General features: G+C 44.8%; 1 protein-coding gene across 2 annotated transcripts in view; it reads right to left on the bottom strand.

Moving 5' to 3' along the window:
- Nucleotides 1–21,922, bottom strand: part of LOC120928972 (N-acetylated-alpha-linked acidic dipeptidase 2-like) — a 181,647-nt gene that overhangs the window by 118,958 nt on the left and 40,767 nt on the right. For both annotated transcript variants that reach the window (XM_040340127.1, XM_040340128.1), the window contains exon 3: nucleotides 4,029–4,140. In XM_040340127.1, the coding sequence (XP_040196061.1) occupies nucleotides 4,029–4,140 (112 nt within the window). The remainder of the gene's footprint in view (nucleotides 1–4,028; nucleotides 4,141–21,922) is intronic.

Genomic DNA, 21,922 nt, shown 5'->3' with positions numbered 1-21,922 from the left:
AAGGAACTGCTGGTTTGTTTTGGGTGGCATGTTACCTCTGTATCTCCACCGTCTAGGGCAGTGGTCCCCAAGTGCCACCTGCCACATTGCCTGTCACCAGATGTGGATTGCCACCTGCCACATTGTCTGTCACCAGATGTGGATTGCCACCTGCCACATTGCCTGTCACCAGATGTCACCACATTGCCTGTCACCAGATGTCACCACATTGCCTGTCACCACATTGCCTGTCACCAGATGTCACCACATTGCCTGTCACCACATTGCCTGTCACCAGATGTCACCACGTTGCCTGTCACCAGATGTCACCACATTGCCTGTCACCACATTGCCTGTCACCAGATGTCACCACGTTGCCTGTCACCAGATGTGGATTGCCACCTGCCACATTGCCTGTCACCAGATGTCACCACATTGCCTGTCACCAGATATCACCACATTGCCTGTCACCACAATCTGCGCCGGCTGAACAAGGAATCTAAGTGGCAGAGAGATTTCTTGTTCAGAGGAAGAGAGGCTGAAGATATCTGAGTCCACAAAAAGGAAGGGATATGATGGTACTAACCTGGATGCCTGAGGAGCTGCAGGAGAGCAGTGATGCGGGCAGTATGAGATGATGTCATCTCTCTTCTCCCCGCCGCATATCTGACAGACAGAGCATTGGCACTGAGGGCGGAAGAGCGGTGATGCAGGGGGGGTGGAGAGAGATATCATCTCTGCTTGCCCGCTTGCTTTTTCCCCCATCCACACAGCGCTCTCATGCCGGTGTTCTGCGGGCATTATGCTCCAGGGGAAAGTTCTCGGGAGGACACCGGCAGCCCAGCATCTCCCTTGCCGGCTGCCCGGCTGCAGAAGCGCCACGGCCCGGTAGTGGGACGGGGACCGGGGGTTGACGACCACTGGTCTAGGGTACTTGATAAGAGTTGTAGTAAAGGGAATGTCTTTTCTGTGCTTTTATTACCCAGCCAGGTAAAAACGATTAAACAGTGGAAAGGTGAAGGGATAGCAAATAGAAGACAGCAGAGCCAGGTGTAACTGCATACAGGAAACAGTCCTGCTTCCAACAACACTTTACTTCGCCACTCCAGCCGGAATGGGTGTAGCGCACCTGGACAGGTCTCTCTCACCAGCCTGGCAGCCAGAGTGTCACTCGAACTTGGGGTCAAGTCTCTGCCACAGACCCTCCCAAAACAATGGAGACAATTATGGTCCAGAATCCTCTCTCAGTAGATTCAGCACCCGGATCTCCTTCAGGTAGTTTTTTGCAAGTTAGCGACTGACAGGCGATCAACACCCAGCCTGTCAGATCCCAGTTAGTCTCCCGATGAATGGACAGGCCCCTCCTGGAACACCAGTCTCGTGCTTGGTATCCTTTGGACAGACTCCTCATCGGTCAGCCTCCTCCAACTGGACGGACAGCTCGGGACCCCTTCCAAATTAGGGACCCAGTCAAACACTGGGCCCGCGCAGCAGATCAGTTGTTCTGGGCCAACGTGGTCCCGGAACCAGGAACACTGCTACCCAAGCACACCCCGGCCAGGAGGGCCATATGCGGGGGTGTCGTGGAATGGCCACCCCAATGGTGGGCGCCACGCGAGGAAGAAGACCTCGAGGCAATGGCGTCTGCCCCCTTTATAACCCCTCCCAGCATGCACAGCGAGGCGGCCCACCCCGACTGGCTGCTAAGGAGTGGTACTCAGAAGCACTTGACCCCACTGCTGCTACCCACCATCTGGAGGGTAACCCAAGTCCCCAGACGAAAGGTTAGCCCACAGTACAGCCAAGCTAGAGCAGAGACACAAATTTAATCAATCAAACTAATTCAGAGCCAACTATTTCTCTGAATTCTCCCCCTAAATTTAACATAGCACTGTCTCTGAAAGTACAGTTAGCTACAGTTTGTGACCTCAAGCTCAAGTGTACCTGGATTATGCAGCAGGACAGTGATCTGAAACATGCCAGCAAATCCACCTCTAAATGGCAAAAAAACACATTACACACAAAATTAAAGTTTTGGAGTGGCCAATACAAAAGCCTAGACTTAATTCCAACTGACCTTAAAACAGGCCGTTCATGCCGAAATACCCTCTAGTGTAGCTGAATTAAAACAATTCTGTAAATAGGGGCGGACTGACCACTGCCCGAGAGCCCCATGCCACTAGGGGGCCCCATCAGGGTTGCCAGCCTCAGTAAAACCAGGGACAGCATGTAAAAATCTGTGCTTTTTTAAAAATCCCAAGATTATAGCTGCCCCTCCTCTCCAGTACCTTTTCAGTGTATGTATTCTGTGTACTGTATGTGTGTATACTGTGTGGCACCATAATATCCTATTGCCTGGGGGCCCTATAATCTCCTACTGCCCGGGGGCCCCATAATCTCCTATTGCCCGGGGGCCCCATAATCTCCTATTGCCCGGGGGCCCCATAATCTCCTATTGCCCGGGGGGCCCCATAATCTCTTATTGCCCGGGGGGCCCCATGAGTTGTCAGTCCACCCCTGTCTGTAAAGAAGAGCGAGACAAAATTCCTCCACGGCGATGTGAAAGACCCATTGCCAGTTATCGCAAACATTTGATTGCAGTTGTTGCTACCAAGGGTGGCACAACCAGTTATTAGGATTAGGGGGCAATTGTTTTTTTACACAGGGCCAGGCATGTTTGGACAGCTTTTTTCCCCCTTAACCACTTCCCGACCGCCGCATGTATATGTACGTCCACAGAATGGCACGTACAGGCAAATGGGCCTACAGGTACATCCTTGCCTTCTAGTGGGTGGGGGGTCGGCCCCCCCCCCCCCCGCTACATGCAGCGGTCGGATTCCCGCGGGGAGCGATCCGGGACGAAGGCGCGGCTATTCGTTTATAGCCGCTCCGTCGCGATCGCTCCCCGTAGCTGAAGAAAGGGGAGAGCCGTATGTAAACACGGCTTCCCCGTGCTTCACTGTGGCGCTGCATTGATCGAGTGATCCCTTTTATAGGGAGACTCGATCGATGACGTCAGTCCTACAGCCACACCCCCCTACAGTTGTAAACCCACAGTAGGTGAACCCTAACTCCTACAGCGCCCCCTGTGGTTAACTCCCAAACTGCAACTGTCATTTTCACAATAAACAATGCAATTTAAATGCATTTTTTGCTGTGAAAATGACAATGGTCCCAAAAATGTGTCAAAATTGTCCGAAGTGTCCACCATAATGTCGCAGTCACGAAAAAAATCGCTGATCGCCGCCATTAGTAGTAAAAAAAAAAAATTAATAAAAATGCAATAAAACTATCCCCTATTTTGTAAATGCTATAAATTTTGCGCAAACCAATCGATAAACGCTTATTGTGATTTTTTTTACCAAAAATAGGTAGAAGAATACGTATCGGCCTAAACTGAGGGAAAAAAAATTATATATGTTTTTGGGGGGATATTTATTATAGCAAAAAGTAAAAAATATTGCATTTTTTTCAAAATTGTCGCTCTATTTTTGTTTATAGAGCAAAAAATAAAAACCGCAGAGGTGATCAAATACCACCAAAAGAAAGCTCTATTTGTGGGGAAAAAAGGACGCCAATTTTGTTTGGGAGCCACGTCGCACGAGCGCGCAATTGTCTGTTAAAGTGACGCAGTGCCGAATTGTAAAAACGCCTTTGGGCATTTAGCAGCATATTGGTCCAGGGCTTAAGTGGTTAATAAATAAGATCATTTAAATCTGCATTTTGTGTTTACTCAGGTTATCTTTGTGTTGTATTAAAATGTCCGATGGTCTGAATCTTTAAAGTGTGACAAATATGCAAAAAGAGAAAAAAATAAAATCAGGAAGGGGGCAAATACTTTTTTGTCCTTATGCTTAGATATACTATAATGACTTGAGGAAGGGCAATTGTACCCCAAATTCTTGTCAAATGTTTGTCTCACATGCGAGTTGGAAGCTTGGAATACATTTACACTGGTGTCACAATCCAAGCCATATAATGAAGCCATGATTACACCCAGAATTTATTGTCCCTTTGTGTGTAGAATGTAAAGAAAATAAATAGCTTACTTTAAAAACATTTTTATGTTTTCTGCCTTCATTTCCAATATAATCTCCTTTTGTACATCTACACGGGAATGCCAGACATCCTCCTGATGATTTGCTGGTTTGATGAGCCATCCTGGGGGCAAAATGGCAAAAGTGTCATTAAGGAAATATTCTGCCATAAATATGAACTTTAAGCTAAGTGGAAATGCAAGACATGGTTTAAAGATTGAGGAGCAGCTGAAATAACCAAATTCCGACAAATAACCCCTTTACTACTTATGGCAGAGAATATGATCCAGAATCCAGAAGCTGACAACCTGAAATGCAAAAAAATTAAAGGAACACTTTTGAATCAGAACTCCCGGGATATTGATCTGGTCAGTTAAGTAGCGGGGGGCAAAGCAAAGCAGCTGAAACTGATTAACAACAGGTGCACTAGATGGGCAAAAATGAGACGACCTCCAAAACAGGAATGGTTTTTCAGGTGTCTGACATTTTTTTGGAGGTGTCTGACATTTTTTTCCCTACTCATCTTTTCTGACCGTTTTTCACTAGTTTTGCAATTGGCTAGGGTCAGTGTCACTACTGGTAGCACAAGTCCAACTCCTCCAGGATGGCACAGCAATACGTGTCATTGCCAAGTTTGCCGTGTCTCCCAGCACAGTCTCAAGAGCATGGAGGAGATTCCAGGAGACAGGCAGTTACTCTATGAGAGCTGGACAGAGCCGTAGAAGGTCCTTAACCCCTCCTTTGTGCAAGGAGGAACAGGATGAGAACTGCCAGAGCCCTACAAAATGACCTCCAGCAGGCCACTGGTGTGAATGTCTCTGACCAATCAGAAACAGACTTCATGGGGGCAGTGGCATAGTGTTTGTTGTCAGCGCCCGGGGCAAGGCAACTAATTTGCGCCCCCCTAACTTGTGGACTTTTCGCACTTCCCGAGTCCCTTCCCTTCTGCCTGCCCTCCCCCATGCCACAGGGACATGATTGGTGACCCGGCCGGAGAGGAGGAGAAGACAGCAGCCACAGCAAAGGACAGTCCCGCTCCACCACGCGATTGAAGTCTTAACATGGCGGTCGGAGCGCAGGGTCACACAAAATAGAATTTTGGAGTATGGAGCGAGGGTGACACATGGTGCGGGATTGCGCCCCCCCCAAATGTTTTCCCGGGGGGGCCTAGGCCCCCCTCGCACCCCCCACGCTACGCCACTGCATGGGGGTGGCCTGAGGGCCCGACGTTCCCTAGTGTGCTCTGTGCTAAATGCCGGACACTGTGGAGCTCAATTGGCATTTTCCATTGAACACCAGAATTGGCAGGTCCGCCAGTGGTGCCCCATGCTTTTCCCAGATGAGAGCAGGTTCACCCTGAGCATATGTGACAGACGTGAAAGGGTCTGAAGAAGCCGCAGAGAACTTTATGCTGCCTGTAACATCGTTCAGCATGACCGGTTTGGTGGTGGGTCAGTGATGGTCTGGGAGGCATATCCATGGAGGGATGCACAGACCTCTATAGGCTACACAATGACACCCTGACTGCCATTAGCTATCGGGATGAAATCCCTGGACCCATTGTCTGACCCTACGCTGGTGCAGTGGGTCCTGGGTTCCTCCTGGTGTATGACAATGCCCGGCCTCATGTGGCGAGAACATGCAGCCAGCTCCTGGAGAATGAAGAAATTGATACCATTGAATGGCCCCCACGCTCACCTGACCTAAATCCAAAAGAACACCTCTGGGACATTATGTTTTGGTCCATCTGGTGCCGCCAGGTTGCACCTCAGTCTGTTCAGGAGCTCAGTGATGCTCTATTCCATATCTGGGAGGAAATGCCCCAGGACACCATCCGTTGGCTCATTAGGAGCATGCCCTGATGTTGTCAGGCATGCATACAAGCACTTGGGGGCCATACAAAGACCATTTTGAGTTATTGCAATGAAATTTCAGCAAAATGGACTAGCTTGCTGCATAATTTTTTCACTTTGATTTTTTCGGGGTGTATTTGAATTCAGCCCTCTGTAGGTGGATACTTTTCATTTCCATGAAATGATGTGCCATCATTTGCCATCATTCCTAACACATTATCCAGTCCATATCAATATAGATATCCAGCATGAGATTTTTGCCCGTTGAGATCTGATATGTTTTTAAAGTGTTCCTTTAAATTTTTTAAGCAGTGTATAGGATGGCTTATATACTTAAAAAAAAAAAATGGGATCAATCGTTGAAGAGCCTCAGTTGCCTAGGTCATGATGGATCTAGTAGTAGTTCACATTCAACTGGGCTTTGTCTTTCAAGCCCGGCAATACAAAACCATAAGCTGGTACATCCTAAACACCCAAACACAAGTAAAGAAACTCGGTACATTAAGGTGTAGTGTAGTGAGGAATATGTTGGGGAGACAAAGCACCTCACAACAAAAGAATGACCCAGTATACAGTAGGAGGACAAATTCTACAGGCCAAGACTCAACAGTTTTCCTACACCTTTAGACAAAGGGGACATTTAAAGTGCAAGTTCACCTTTACTAAAATCTCTAAGGTGAACTTACACTTGCTCCCTTTGATCCTCTGCTGTTAGACACAGTGTCGCCACTTCACCGGTCCGGGCATTCGAAATCCCCTGTGTCTTAAACTCCTATGTGTATCTCTCAGCATTTATGGATAGGAGGTATTCTTATAGGTCAGCACCGTCACATGGACGGGACTGACCACTAGAATCTGCCTAGCCTGTCCTGTCAGCGCTGAAGGAGAGGAGAGAAAACCAGGAGGATTTCAATTCCCTGGACTTGTAAAGTGACGTCCCAGTGCCTTATAGCGGGGAATCTCAGAACTCCTGTATAGCGGGGGGTCCAGTGCAAGTTCACCTTACAGATTTTCTGTAAAAGTGAACTTGTCCCTTAAGGACAGCGAGATGCACATTTGACAGGAAGGAACATTTGTTCACAACAGGTGTGAAAGATACCATCTACATCAAACTAGAACAACCATCCCTGCACAGGGTGGGGCTTTCAGTGCCATCTGTTGTCAAAACATTAGGGGTAGAAATGTTACTACGGCGTTATGTGTGGCAACAATTCACATATTTAGCCATTGATAGTATGGGATTATGTAACTAGGACAGGGCGCTTCACAATTTTCATATAACTGTTATCCTGTCCTTAGACAACATTTGCCTTTCCATGGTAAATGGGCCAGGGTGTCAGTGCTACCTTTTTGAATATACACTCATGCCGCATACACACCATCACTTTATGTGATGATAAAAAACGACATTTTCTGTGAAGTAAAAAACAACGTTTTTGAAACTTCAATTTTCAAAGACGAAGTTGCCTACACACCATCGTTTTTTTCTCACAATGTTCTAGCAAAGCGAGGTTACGTTCACCACATTTTTCCATTGAAGCTCGCTTCATAACTAGCTTCTGGGCATGCGCGGGTGTAAAAACGTTGTTTTAAACAACGTTTTTTGCTACACACGGTCAATTTCTGTGAAGTAAAAAATGACGTTTTTAAAAACGACACATAAAATTGAAGCATGCTTAAATTTTTTTGGGTCGTTTTTCAGAAGACATAAAACAACGTTTTGATGGTGTGTATGCGGCATTAGATCTAAGCAGTAGCTTGGTCAAGCTACAAAACGTAAGGCAAAACATTTATTTTTTTAGTTTTGGATAGAGTGGAGATGGATTAGAGATGAATTAGAACACCTGCCAGGTTCTTATTACCATCTATGTCCCCATTAGAGATTAGATGGGGTGAATCGCCCCACAGAAAGTTTTCACAGCGGTTCATTTTTTCCACATTTTGTTATGTTACAGCCTTATTCCACAATTTATTAAATTCATTATTTTCCTCAAAATTCTACAAACAATACCCCAAAATGGCAACATGAAAGAAGTTTGTTAAAAATCTTTGAAAATGTATTAAAAAAAATAAAAAATTAAATGTACATAAGTATTCACAGCCTTTGCCATGACACTCAAAATTGAGCTCAGGTGCATCCTGTTTTTATTGATCATCCTTGAGATGTTTCTACAACTTAATGTCCACCTGTGGCAAATTCAGTTGATTGGACATGATTGGGAAAGGCACACATCTTTTTATATAAAAGGTCCCACAGCTAACAGTGCACGTCAAAGCACAAACCAAGTAACTAAGTCCAATGAATAGTCTGTAGGCCTCAGAGACAGGATGGTATAGAGACACAGATCTGGGGAAGGGTACAGAAAAGTCCCAATGAGTACAGTGACCTCCATCATCCGTAAATGGAAGAAGTTTGGAACCACCAGCACTCTTCCTAGAGCGGGCTGCTCGGCCAAGCTGATAAATCGGGGGAGAAGGGCCTTAGTCAGGGAGGTGACCAAGAACCCGATGGACTCTCTGACAGAGCCCCAGTGTTTCTCTGTGGAGAGAGGAGAACCACCATCTCTGCATCACTCCACCAATCAGGCCTAAATGGAAGAGTGGCCAGACGGAAGACACTCCTCAGTAAAAGGCACATGACAGGCCGCCGGGAGTTTGCCAAAAGGCACCTGAAGGACTCTGACCATGAGAAACTAAGTTCTCTGGTCAGATGGAATAAAGATTACAGATACTGCTATCAGCATAAACTGCAATACCCCTCCCCTGAAGAAGAGGTCCCATAAAGAAAAGAAGCCTCGAAACGTTGGGTTCCCTGTCTTACTCTATAGACAGCATTGGGTTCTGCATTATCGCTGTTATTTATGCTTGCTATCTGTTCATTACAATTCTTTGTTGCCGATGTTGTATCTCATGTTGCTTCCCTCACTCCCTTGGATGTGTCTCGGATGATGAGATTAGCCTTTCATGCTGTATATTAATTATCTAGCCTTCTTTCAATAATATATTTTTTCAAATACTCTGACTTATACTTCGTCACTTAGTTACCTAGTCTTTCCAATTCAAAGTCCCACTGAGGAAATACACCCTTCCGGGTTCACATAGATATTCTGTATTCAGAGATGTGGTCTGACTAAGGTTTATACCCCCTTACATTTTAGGACACCTCCTGTTTTTCGCTTTCAGGGTAGAAAATACCCACTTCCTCCTTTTGGTGTCCACCTATGTAAGGTTTATATATTTAAAAAAAAAAAAATATATATATATATATATATATATATATTATATATTCATTATATATTTTTAAACGGCTATATCTCCAAACACATCCAGGATGACCAATTATGTGGGAAGCAATTGGGACAACCCCATGTCAGGCTTTTATAAGAATTTTAGCCAAAAAGAGCACGAAGATACGGAACTTTTGTCTATATTTTACTCTCTAAGGAAACTACTGGAAAATAAATCACTTAATCATTGGCATATACACTCCTTTGAGCATTACTTAAAAAATAAGATCAATCCTTATGGACTTAGAGTCCAAATTTTTCCCACCATGGACAACATCGATCCATGGTTTAAAGAAGCATGGGAAGCCAATCTATTTAAATGTTCTGCAGGGATGATGTCCCTTTTAATAGAAGAATATCAGAGGACCATCCAAAATATAGACAGGGAACTCGAACCTTTGTTCGTGCAAGTGAAATCTTATAGCAGCCATGGACTCTTTTAAAAAATTAGATGAAGAATTAAATGAACACCTCAAACAATTCAATAAGGATATTTTGATAAAAACAGTAAAATAAACTTTTAAGAGATCAAGGTGCCTTTGCTGAACATAAAGCCTACAATTGGAAAAACTTGCAGAGCAGAGTGAACCCACAATTTAAAACTAGATCTTACAATAAAGACCAGGTTCTCTCAGATGCCTCCTCTGCCTCCCCCGTCTCCTCTCGGGGTCGGAAGAGGACAAAGTGATCTGGGAAAACCAAGAGGAGATCCAATGATAGCGATGGCTCCAATGAGAACCTAAATAAAAAACATATTATGGAACCACAAAGTTCTAATTTCAAACAAGGTAATGCCCAAGCCACACAAGGGAATTCCATTCAAAATATCAATCAGGGGGGAATGTCCTCTAATCAGGATGTGAATTCCTTTTTCCCCAGACTAATGTCAACAGATGGCAAAACATCCATTGTGAATGGGATGCAGGAAGCAGGCCCAAGTCAAGAAAATCCCAACATGGAATCCTCATGAACTCAGGATGGGGTAAGCAGAGTACATGGATTTGTTTCCGATAACCATTGGGCTGTTTCGGTTCTCAATGTAATAAATCTGTCTTCCCACATACTATCTGATTTAGAACATGCAGTACTTGCTACGGGACTTAGCTTCTATCCCAATCAGGACTTTAACAAATTTGATGCAATTAAAGATTTACAACTTTTTGCACGGAAACAAATTCTCAAGCAAATGTACTCTAAGGAACCTCCCTCTCAGCCCAAATTTGAATCACTGGAACTGAAAGCACTAGATGCTTTATTTAGCCTTCTAGAAGAAAATGAGACTCCAGACCTCATTGACCAGATCGACCTAGATACACTACTGGGTCATTTTGATCAAACGGAGCTTCCTCCACCTCCTAGGTTCAAAAATAAATCGGACAAATTTCCGCCATTAAACAACAATTCTAATGTTCTGGCCTTTGTTAAACTAGTGGGAGGAGATATATGTAAAAACTTAAAGATCAGATTGTGGGAGTGACAACCTTTTGGAGCCAGAAAGACAAGCTCTCAAAAAACTAAGAGAAAATCCAAATATCACGATTAAGCCCTCCGACAAGGGGGGCAATATCGTGATTATGGATAATTCTTTTTACATTGAGATGTGTGAAAAAAATCTTATCCAACGATGCATGGTACCAAAAAATCAATGTAAGCAAAACCTCTGGTTTCAACCAAGAATTTTACTCTATGGTTGACAAAGCTTATACACAAAACATCTTGAACAAATCTGAGTGGGACTTTATTAGGACTAGGTTACCAAGAATTCCCACCTTTTACTCACTGCCCAAATTGCACAAATGTATGCAGAATCCAACAGGGAGACCTATAGTGTTTGGAAATGGATGTCTCACAGAAAATCTGAGCACCTTTGTAGATGCTCATCTACGTCCTTAGGTTTTGGAAATACCTAGTTACATTCGAGACACTCTTCATCTCCTACAGATACTGCATGGGCTCTGCATTGCCCTGACGTCGAACCTGGTGGCTAGGGATGAGCTTTGCGTTCGATACGAATGTATGTTTGACTCGAACATCGGTCGTTCGACCGTTCGTCGAAACTCGAACAAAACGGGTCGTTCGCGCCAAATTCGAGTGACGCAAAACGTCCCATAATTCACTGCGGCGTTGAGCTGATGATTGGCCAAGCATGCTGTATGTCCCGCATGCTTGGCCAATCACAGTGCGCAAAAAACGAAGAGCCATAAATGGCCAAAGCCAGGCTGGCTTTGGCCAATTATGGCTCAGGGGGGTTTAGTACACGCCCCACACTATAAAAGGCAACCTGCAAGGCGGCCTCGTGTAGTGTGTTCCGGCTTTGTGAAAGAGAGAAGCAGTCAGAGAGTTAGAGAGAGAGATAGATAGAGACACAGTGTCTTTTCTACCAGATAGATAGATAGATAGATAGATAGATAGAGCAGGAAGGCTAGTCAGTATAGTTAAATCTACAGTTTGTAGAGAATATATTCACATCCCTAGGAGTTGTCAATAAATTTATAAACTGTATAGCTCAGCTAGATCTGCTATTAGTATCTGTCAGGCAGGAGATTGTTCTTCATGCAGTGCTCTAACGTGTTGTATTGCCTGCATTAGGGATTAGCTTAAACATAGTACTCCATGTTATTCAACGTGTGCTAGTTAATTGCACATACACGCATTACCTGTTACTGCATGTGTGCAATTTATTTGCACAGAAACGCAGTCGCTGTTAATGCAAGTGGGCTATTGAATTGCACAGAAACGCAGTCGCTCTTACTGCGCGTGTGCTGTTTAATAGCAACTAAACGCAGTTGGTGTCACTGCGTGTGTGCTGTTACATAGCACTTGAACGCAGTCGCTCTTACTGCGCGGGTGCTGTTTAATACCACCTAAACGCAGTTGGTGTCACTGCGTGTGTGCTATTACATAGCAATTGAACGCAGTCGCTCTTACTGAGCGGGTGCTGTTTAATACCACCTGAACGCAGTTGGTGTCACTGCGTCTATTTTGTTACATAGCACCTGAACGCAGTCGCTCTTACTGCGCGTGTGCAGTTTACTAACACCTGAACGCAGTTGGTGTCACTGCATCTGTTTTGTTACATAGCACCTGAACACAGTCGATCTTACTGCCCCTAACAGGGGCGCCTAATAACAATTTTCGATGCAATACTTTGCACATGGCTCCTTGTTGCACTCCAATTAAAGATATTGGGAGGGGTTGCAGTGTTGTGTTGTGCCTACGGACAAATTTTTGTGCCCCTGTGTAACAGGGGCGTCTAATAACAATTTTTGATGCAATACTTTGCACGTGGCTCCTTGTTGCGCTCCAATTACAGATTTTGGGAGGGGTTGCAGTGTTGTGTTGTGCCTACGGACAAATTGTTGTGCCCCTGTGTAACAGGGGCATCTAATAACAATTTTTGATGCAATACTTTGCACATGGCCTAAGGCACACTTTTTGTGCCCCTGTGTAACAGGGGCGTCTAATAACAATTTTTGATGCAATACTTTGCACGTGCCTCCTTGTTGCGCTCCAATTACAGTTATTGGGAGGGGTTGCAGTGTTGTGTTGTGCCTAAGGACACATTTTTGTGCCCCTGTGTAACAGGGGCGCCTAATAACAATTTTTGATGCAATACTTTGCACGTGGCTCTTTGTTGCGCTCCAATTACAGTATGTTTGAGGGGTGCCCTTTTTTCTACAATTTTGCTTTCACAAAAAAATAATGGCCCCCCCACCACCCCTAAAATAATCGAGATATTGTTGCCACACAGCACGTGCGCAAGCAGTATTAAATTACTTTGTTCTTATAATAATTTAATGTTGTGCAGGAACATTTCTAAACACGTGCCACTACTATAGACACACAGCAGGTGTGATATTTAAAGGAATTTTTCATTTTTTTTTTGTCACTTTAAGCATCATTAAAATCACTGCTCCGGAAAAAACGGCCGTTTTAAAAAAAAAAAAATTTCCATTGATACATGTTCCCTGGGGCAAGACCCGGGTTCTGAAAGACGTTTTCCAACATTAAATTGAATATTGGTCTTTAAAATGAGCGTTTTTGAATTCGAACGTTCGAGTCCCATAGACTTCAATGGGGTTCTAAATGTTTGTGCGAACCCGCGGTCTGTTCAAACGTTCTGGTGCGAACCGAACCCGGGTATGTTCGGCTCATCCCTACTGGTGGCTATCAACGTTGAGACATTATACAGCTTCATCCCCCACAATAAGGGGCAGAGCTGTATCCATCATATTCTGTCCCAGAACAGCCACTTTGAGCAGAAGACTAGCGATTTCCTCCTGAATGCATTAGAGTTTATTTTACACCACAACCACTTTATGTTCAATGGCTCCCACTACCTCCAGGTACAGGGTGTGGCGATGGGGACATCCTGTTACCCATCGTACGCCAATCTGTACCTGGGGGAGTGGGAGAGCATGATTGGGCAATCCAGCGATCTTGCTCCATTTATGCAATATAACAAAATTTGGTACCGTTATATTGACGATGTCCTGCTGATATGGTAGGGTCCCCATGAACAGCTGGACCATTTTCTCATTCAACTAAATCAAAATGACTTCAATTTGAGGTTTACTATGAATTGGAACGAGTCTTCCATCAATTTTCTTGACGTAACTACGTCATACAATAGGCCTAGGAAATCTAAATCATGCCCTTGGTATTCATCCTCACTGGGAGAGTTAAAATCCAAAAGACGTCAGCTTGAACGCAAATGGATCAGAACTAACCACCCGCAGGACAAATTGGCCTACAGGAACCAGTGCAGAGTGTATAGCAAGCACGTAAAATTCCAAAAAAGAAGCTATTATAATGCCCAAATAGCCCAAGCAATTAATAAAGAGGCTGAACTATTCAAAATCACATCCAGCCTCTTTAACAACAAAAAATACTTTTCTTCCATACCATCTTCAGATAAAATGTGCTCCAGCCTTCTTCTGTCATTTGAAGCCAAAATACAGAAAATCCGGACATCTACCAACCAGGCTGTGCGACCCTTAGACCAACCAATATCATCTGGCTTCCATTCAGGTCTTATGCAATTTACAGATACTACCCCTGGGGAGATACTGAAAATTATGAGAGACTTAAAAGCTTCATCATATCCGGATGATATCTGTCCCGGGTGGCTCATGAAGGCCAATGCAAAAACATTGGCCCTGGACATTTGCAAAGTTATTAACCTTTCTCTGCAATTAGGCATCGTCCCAGGAAAAATGAAGCATGCCATAGTAACACCCCTTCTGAAAAAGATGGGCCTAGACATAAATGACCCGCTCAATTTCAGGCCCATCTCCGCCATCCCCTTCCTGGCAAAAATCCTAGAGCAAGTAGTCTTCAGACAGCTACAAAACCATTTTGAGGGGGGTAACCTCTTCCATGACACCCAGTCAGGGTTTCGTCCGGGAAGAGGAACCGAGATATCTGTGCTGGCCATGCGAGAAAGACTATTGACAATCCGTGACGCAGGGGGGTCGGCAGCCCTGATTTTGCTAGACCTCTCCGCAGCATTCGACACTGTCGACTATGATATACTGTTGGACAGATTAAAAAATCTTTTTGGTCTTAACGGGGTGGTCCTGAGCTGGATACGCTCGTTTCTCCATGAGAGAACACAATGTGTCAAGATGGGAACACACCGGTCTACCCCAAGACCTTTGACATGCGGAGTTCCACAGGGGAGTGCTCTATCGCCACTCCTCTTTAACTGCTATGTTCGTCCTCTTGCTGACATCATCCAGAACAATAACTTGGAGTGCCAGCTTTATGCCGATGACACACAAATTCTGGTTGATTCAGCAAGAGGACCTCAGCAGCCAGTTCAGTTGGCGAAATGCCTGGTAGAAATACAGGACTGGATGGCTGGCAATAGGCTTGGACTGAACGCAGCTAAAACTGAAGTTCTATTAATTGGTCCTACTAGCCCCCTATTGCTGGCTGCTTGGCCTCTGTCTTTCGGACCCACACCCATTCCAGCCAAGCAGGTAAAAAACCTAGGAGTCATAATTGATGACACCCTCTCGTTTGTGCCCCACTTTAGAAACATCCTGCGGAATGCCAATTACCATCTAAGGCTCCTCAGAAAAGTAAAACATCTATTCACGCAAAATAACAGGTCACTACTTGCCCAGGCTTTTATCCATTCCCGGTTAGACGGGGCAAACGTATTCCTATTGGGTGCCCCGCAGAAATGGGCCCATAAGCTCCAGGTGGTTCAGAACCACACTGCTCGCTTTGTACTCGGTCTAGCGAGACGAGACCATATTAGCCTGGCCAGGAGATCACTTCATTGGCTCCCTATCGAGCAGAGAGTGATCTTTAAAACGCTCTGTATCTTCTTTCGTGCATACTGGGGACAGGGTCCCAAGTACTTACACAGCTTGGCGGTGCACTATGAACCCTCGCGCCTATTAAGATCCAAGACCCAACATTTAGCCACAGTTATTCCATCTAAACTTTCTTCCATGGGAGGCAAACGACTCCAGAGTAGGGGTGCCATGCTGTGGAATGCCCTCTCCTTGGAACTTAAGATGACACCTAACCTGCTCCTCTTCAGAAAAAAACTAAAGACGGAGCTGTTCGTCCAGGCCTATGGATAAATGTATATTCTTTTCCCTCTTACAGTCCGCCCCCTCATTGAAGGGGCCACCTGCCTCTCTAATAACTATGATGTCTTCTACCCCATCCTCTAGTATCCCCACTGTTCCTTTTTTCTTTTATATTTTTTTCTCATACACTTCACGGCTCTTTCCTCTTGCTCCCCTAAGGGCTGGATACCCTTTCCTTTCACCGCCCTCTCTTCTCTTTTCTCTCTCTTCCTCACCACGGATTGATTCAAAGTTACATCTAACCAGTGGCGCTTAGACGCTCACTTCACAGTGGGCATTTGGCGCCTAATTAAGCTCAAAAATCAATCAATCAAAGATGTTATGGGCCGCCTAAGTAGTAGTCTGTATAGGAAGCAAACTGCTGGCAATACTATCTTACACGCCAGCAGTTTTCACCCGAAAAACCTTATAGCTTCCATCCCGTACAGTCAGTATCATAGGATATGAAAGAATTGTACGGAAGACAATACATTTAAGAAAGAAGCTGACCTACTACGTGAAAGACTATCCAGACGGGGCTACTCTAAAAGCATTTTGAAAAAAGCCTATAAAAGAGGCACTCAAAAAAACTTGAAAACGACAAGGCTCTATAATCCAGCATCTAAGATAGCCAAAAGGAACCCTATATCGATCATCGCTAAATTTTCCAATCAACATGCAGCCATCAAACAAATTGTCAAGAGATATTGGTATATCCTCACTATGGACCCAGTAATTGGTCCCTATGTAACAAAGGATCTGTCCTTTACCTTTAATAGGGCAAGATCTCTTCGGGACCACCTTGTGTCCAGCGAGTAAAAAAAATCTGGAAAAAGCTGCTCTTGTAAATACCCAGGGACATTCACCTGTGGTGAATGTAGACACTGTAGTTTTATGAACACCTCTCGAAATATTGTTTTGCCAAATGGGGACAAATATCTCCCCAAACATTATGCTAACTGTCAGACCACTGCTGTGGCGGGGCGGACTGACCGTTCGGTCAGTCGGGCACTTCCTGAGGGCCCCCGTGGTGGAAGGGCCTGGGCCGGCTCAGTCCGCCCCTGGTGGTGTCCACAGCAATACACAATAAAAAAAACTGAGTCTGTACCCCCGAGAAAGCAGTGCCTTAAACCATTAAATCCTGCTAGCTAGGATGATGTGGCTGTTGTATGAGAGGCTCGGGAGGTATGAGCTGGCCGGGATAGATGGCTCATCATGTGCACTAGTGAATGGCACCTGACCTGACCTGCTACCTGGTAAATAAGCACACTGTCACAGCACAGGGCAAGAAGGTAAAGTAACAATCAGCTTGGCTCTTATAACACAGATGAGACACAGTAACTGCAGTCACAGTGCTTTCATTATGACACTGACCTGCTTCTGCACACAAGGCAGGTCAGTGTGGATGCCATTCCTGTGTCTGTGCAATTCACTCTGCCTCCGAGTCCAGCAGCTCCTTCACAGACAGTCCTCTGCGGCAGTGACTTATGGCCCCGCCCCCTCAGCTGAATTCCACAGGGGGAGAGGTGGCCGGAGCGCCTGTCACTGTACATCCCCGCATGGCTCACGGCTCTGATGAGCCATCCATCCTGGCCAGCTCATACCTCCCGAGCCTCTCATACAACAGCCACATCAGCCTAGCTAGCAGGATTCAAGGCACTGCTTTCTCGGGGGTACAGACTCAGTTTTTTTTATTGTGTAGGATAAGCTGCCGCTGCTGCGGACACCTCCGGGGGCTGACTGAGCCGGCCCAGACCCTCCCACCACGGGGCCCTCGGGCAGTGCCCGACTGACCGAATGGTCAGTCCGCCCCTGGAGATTATCCTTTCATATATTAATTATTTAGCCTTCTTTCAATAAATTATATTTTTTCAAATACTCTGTGACTTATACTTCGTCACTTAGTCACCTAGTCTTTCCAATTCAAAGTCCCACTGAGGAAATACACCCTTCTGGGTTCACATAGATGAAATAAAGATTGAACTCTTTGGCCTGAATGGCAAGTGTCATGTCTGGAGGAAAACAGGCACCACTAATCACCTGGCCAATACCATCCCTACAGTGAAGCATGATGGTGGCAGCATCATGCTGTGGGGATGTTATTCAGCGGTAGGAACTGGGAGACTAGTTAGGATCAAGGGAAACATGTACAGAGACATCCTTAATGAAAACCTGTTCCAGAGCGCTCTGGACCTCAGACTGGAGCAAAGGTTTATCACCCAACAGGACAACGACCCTAAGCACACAGCCAAGATAACAAAGGAGTGGCTACGGGACAACTCTGTGAATGTCCTTGACTGGCCCAGCCAGAGCCCAGACTTAAACCTGATTTAACATCTCTGGAGAGATCTGAAAATGGCTGAGCACCGACGTTCCCCATCCAACCTGATGAAGCTTGAGAGGTCCTGCAAAGAAGAATGGGAGAAACTGCCCAAAAATAGGTGTGCCAACCTTGTAGCATCATACTCAAAAAGACTTGAGGCTGTAATTGGTGCCAAAGGTGTGTCAACAATGTATTGAGCAAAGGCTATGAATACTTATGAACATCTGATTAATGTAATAATTTTGTAAAGATTTCAAACAAAATTTTTTCACATTATCATTATGGCTTATTGTTTGTAGAAAGTAATGAATTTAATCCATTTTGGAATAAGGCTGTAACATAACAAAATGTGGAAAAAGTGAAGCTTTGAATACCGTATTTATCGTCGTATACCGCGCACTTTTTTGCCCTGAAAATTATTATTATTATTGTGTAGGATAAGCTGCCGCTGCTGCGGACACCTCCGGGGGCTGACTGAAAAAAATGCACTAGCAAAGCGCAGTGACGTACAACACGTACAACGACACTCTGAAGGGGAAGTTCTATTCGCCTTTGGGCTGCTTTAGCTGATTCCTTGTTAGTAAAAGACGATTTGCGCTTTTCTGTCTGTTACAGCGTGATGAATGTGCTTACTCCATTATGAACGGTAGTTTTACCAGAACGAGCGCTCCCGTCTCATAACTTGCTTCTGAGCATGCGTTTTTTACGTAGTTTTAGCCCACACACGATCATTTTTTACAACCCGAGAAACAACATCGTTTAAAACGTTGTTAAAAAATGCAGCATGTTCGATTTTTTATTTGTCCTTTTTCAGAACCTGAACAATTATGTGTAACCCACACACGATCATTTTAAATGCCGTTTTTGAAAAACAACGTTTTTTTCATGCCGAAAATGATCGTGTGTACGCGGCATTAGTGCCGGCACCCACCTCGGAGCGCAAAGCTAAAACAATTCGGCTTTAGATTTTAATTTATATTATGAAGAATGTAAAAATAACTGAAACATTACAAGGTTGGCAAAACATACAAAAACACCAAGGTGGCTGGGAACCGCGCCAAGAACAAAGATCTCACTTCTGAAGCCCTCAACAGATAGAGAATTACGGCGATTTATCATGCCCGGGTCTAACCGAAATATCACTCGTGGGTGGATTGACCTTTTAAAGCAACCGTTTACCTTGTCACCTAAACAACAGTTTCCAAAATATTCATATGTCAATGTTTTTCTCAACTTTGTGTATTGTAGCTTTGATGTGATTCTCTATTATAACCAAGAGACGCATGAGACGGCTGCGGTTTATGTGCCAAGTAAAGTTCATTTTGAAGCTCATTAGCTAAACAATAATTATGAGCTTACATTCGTACCCTGCAAGAGATTTTGCTTTTCTCATAACAAGAGGAATCATTCACGATAACAAGATCCTCGCCGCTTACATGCTGGGTGTGCATTTTTTTCCAATAAAACTACAGAGCAATCAAATCTGGCCAAGAGTCTGGCCCAAGCTTGCCATTAAGAGAACTGAAAACCAGAATGGGTTTAGAGCAGTGATGATGAACCTTGGCACCCCAGAGGTCTTGGAATCATGGGAAATGTAGTTCCAAAACATCTGGGGTGTTATGGTTCCCAGTCACTGGCCTAGAGACGTGACCAAGTGTTGTGTCCCAGAAGATCGCTGGCAGGGAGGAGCCGCCTAGGGCGAGCGCAGGAGTCGCCTAGGCGGCCGAGGACTTGGAAGGAGGAAGTGGGACAGGAATTACACCTCCAACATGAATAACCACTGGACATAATACAATTTTATTACACTCAATACATAGCCCACTACATCTCCAACACAACCAACTACTGGACATGATAATACAATATTACACTCTATACATAGAACAATACACCCCCCAACATGGCCAACCACAGGACATATTAATAAAATTATATTATAGAACAATATACCCCCAACATGGCCAACCACTGGACATATTAATAAAATTCTATTATAGAACACTACACCCCCAACATGGCCAACCACTGAATACGTATGCCATGGGTGCAGTGGGTGCATAGGCAGAAGTACATAATGGACAGTGGTGGAGTGTGGGTCTTGCCAGGGCCAATCCTACGGCCACAGGCGCCTGGGTGCAGAAATATTTATTGCGCCCCCACATGGGCGAGGTCATCTAACCCCTCCCCTTTACAAATGCTTCTATGGCAACAACTCCACCTCTCCATCTTTAAGCCCCACCACTTTGCTTTGACAACAACTTGGGCAACGGCTTTGACAAGTCAAAATAAATGTTTTATTTATTGACAATTCTGTGTCAAGTGCATGTAAATCAAATAGTGCAACAAAAAACTTGGGATATAAATATGAACTGAACAATATAAACATTTTGAACAGAAAATGAGGTAGCAGAAAATCTGTAACTACAGATGCAAAATATGCAAGATAAATTGATTGTGTACTTTTTACATTTTCAATAAATACAATCACTAATGTGCAAATAACAGATTTGACCACAAGACAGGGTAAGTTTTGGAGCAGACGGCAGGCGGGGGAGGGGGGGGGGGTGTCACAGTGGCACTTTCTGATGGGCACAGTGGCTGCATTTGATGGGCATATCGGCAGCATTTGATGGGCACAGCAAATTACTTACAGGGTGAGGCCAAGGGTCAGGTCAGGTGCAGCGCAGTTACTCACACTCACAGCAAGACAGGCTCAGTCAGGCAACTCTTCTCAGAAGTGCTCCGCTCGTTCCCCTCCCTCTGAGCCACGCTTTCTTTGTCTGAAGTTAGCATAGGTGGGTGGAGCTGAGCTAGTTTTCCAGCTGCGGAGGCAAAGCGCTATGAATGCTGGGGTGGCCACGGTACTGGCCGCTTTAGAAAGAAGTTCTTTCTAAATCCCGCGATAACTCGCGGCAGACCTCCGCAATGTCTCCTGGGAACAATGACAAAAGCTCCCAGGAGACATTGCGGCATCGAGGAAGTGACGGAATACCCGCACACTACCCGATGAATCCATATACAGGAAGCGGCCAGTAACATAAAGGATTACTAAGGTTCACCTGCCCCTGACAGTGACTCGAGCTGGGCATCGCCGCTTAGTGAAGGATTGGCTCGGGCGGCTCGGCTGCTCTAGTCCTGCAAAGGGAACTGAGTTCCTGCTGTGAAAAAAGTGCAGGAACTCCGTTCCCACGTGTTCCCACAGGACTTGAGCCCTGGACTGAAGGTTAGCTTTAATAACACACACAGACTCTTGTTTGGATCCATCCATTCCAATCAGTGTACAGCCAATATCCACCATTCATTAAGAATACATAATAGCAAGTTCCTTCACTCCGTCTTCTCAGATATTAATACTTGAAGCAGAGAGAGTAACAGTGCTATACGAGTACAGCAAAACCTTGGTTCGAAATTAACTTGGTTTGAGAGCGTTTTGAAAGACAAGCAAACTTTTAATACATTTTGAATTGATATACAAGCCATGTCTTGATATAAGGAGTAGTGTCATGTCACTTTTGAGTTTAAAAGAGAAGAGAGGCGCCTCTAAGTGTAGCAATATGGTTACATTTAATGAAGGTACAACATTCTGTATACAGAACGCCCCCAGGTTGCAGAATTGCATTTTACAGAAAATTACAGGAGCTGCCGATTAAAAAGGAAAGGACATTTTTAATAACATTCAATTACAATATGACTGTGTAGCAATTGTGCAGTCCAATTTTTCTGCAATGAATCACACAATGGATTTTAAACAAAGCTCATGGCCCAGATTCAGATACCAGTTACGACGGCGTATCTCCGGATACTCCATCGTAACTCTGAGTTGCGGGGTCGGATCTATGCGACTGATTCAAAGAAT

Source organism: Rana temporaria, chromosome 2, assembly GCF_905171775.1.
Source record: "Rana temporaria chromosome 2, aRanTem1.1, whole genome shotgun sequence".
In the NCBI taxonomy this organism is placed as follows: Eukaryota; Metazoa; Chordata; class Amphibia; order Anura; family Ranidae; genus Rana; species Rana temporaria.
This window is presented reverse-complemented; position numbering and strand designations above follow the sequence as displayed.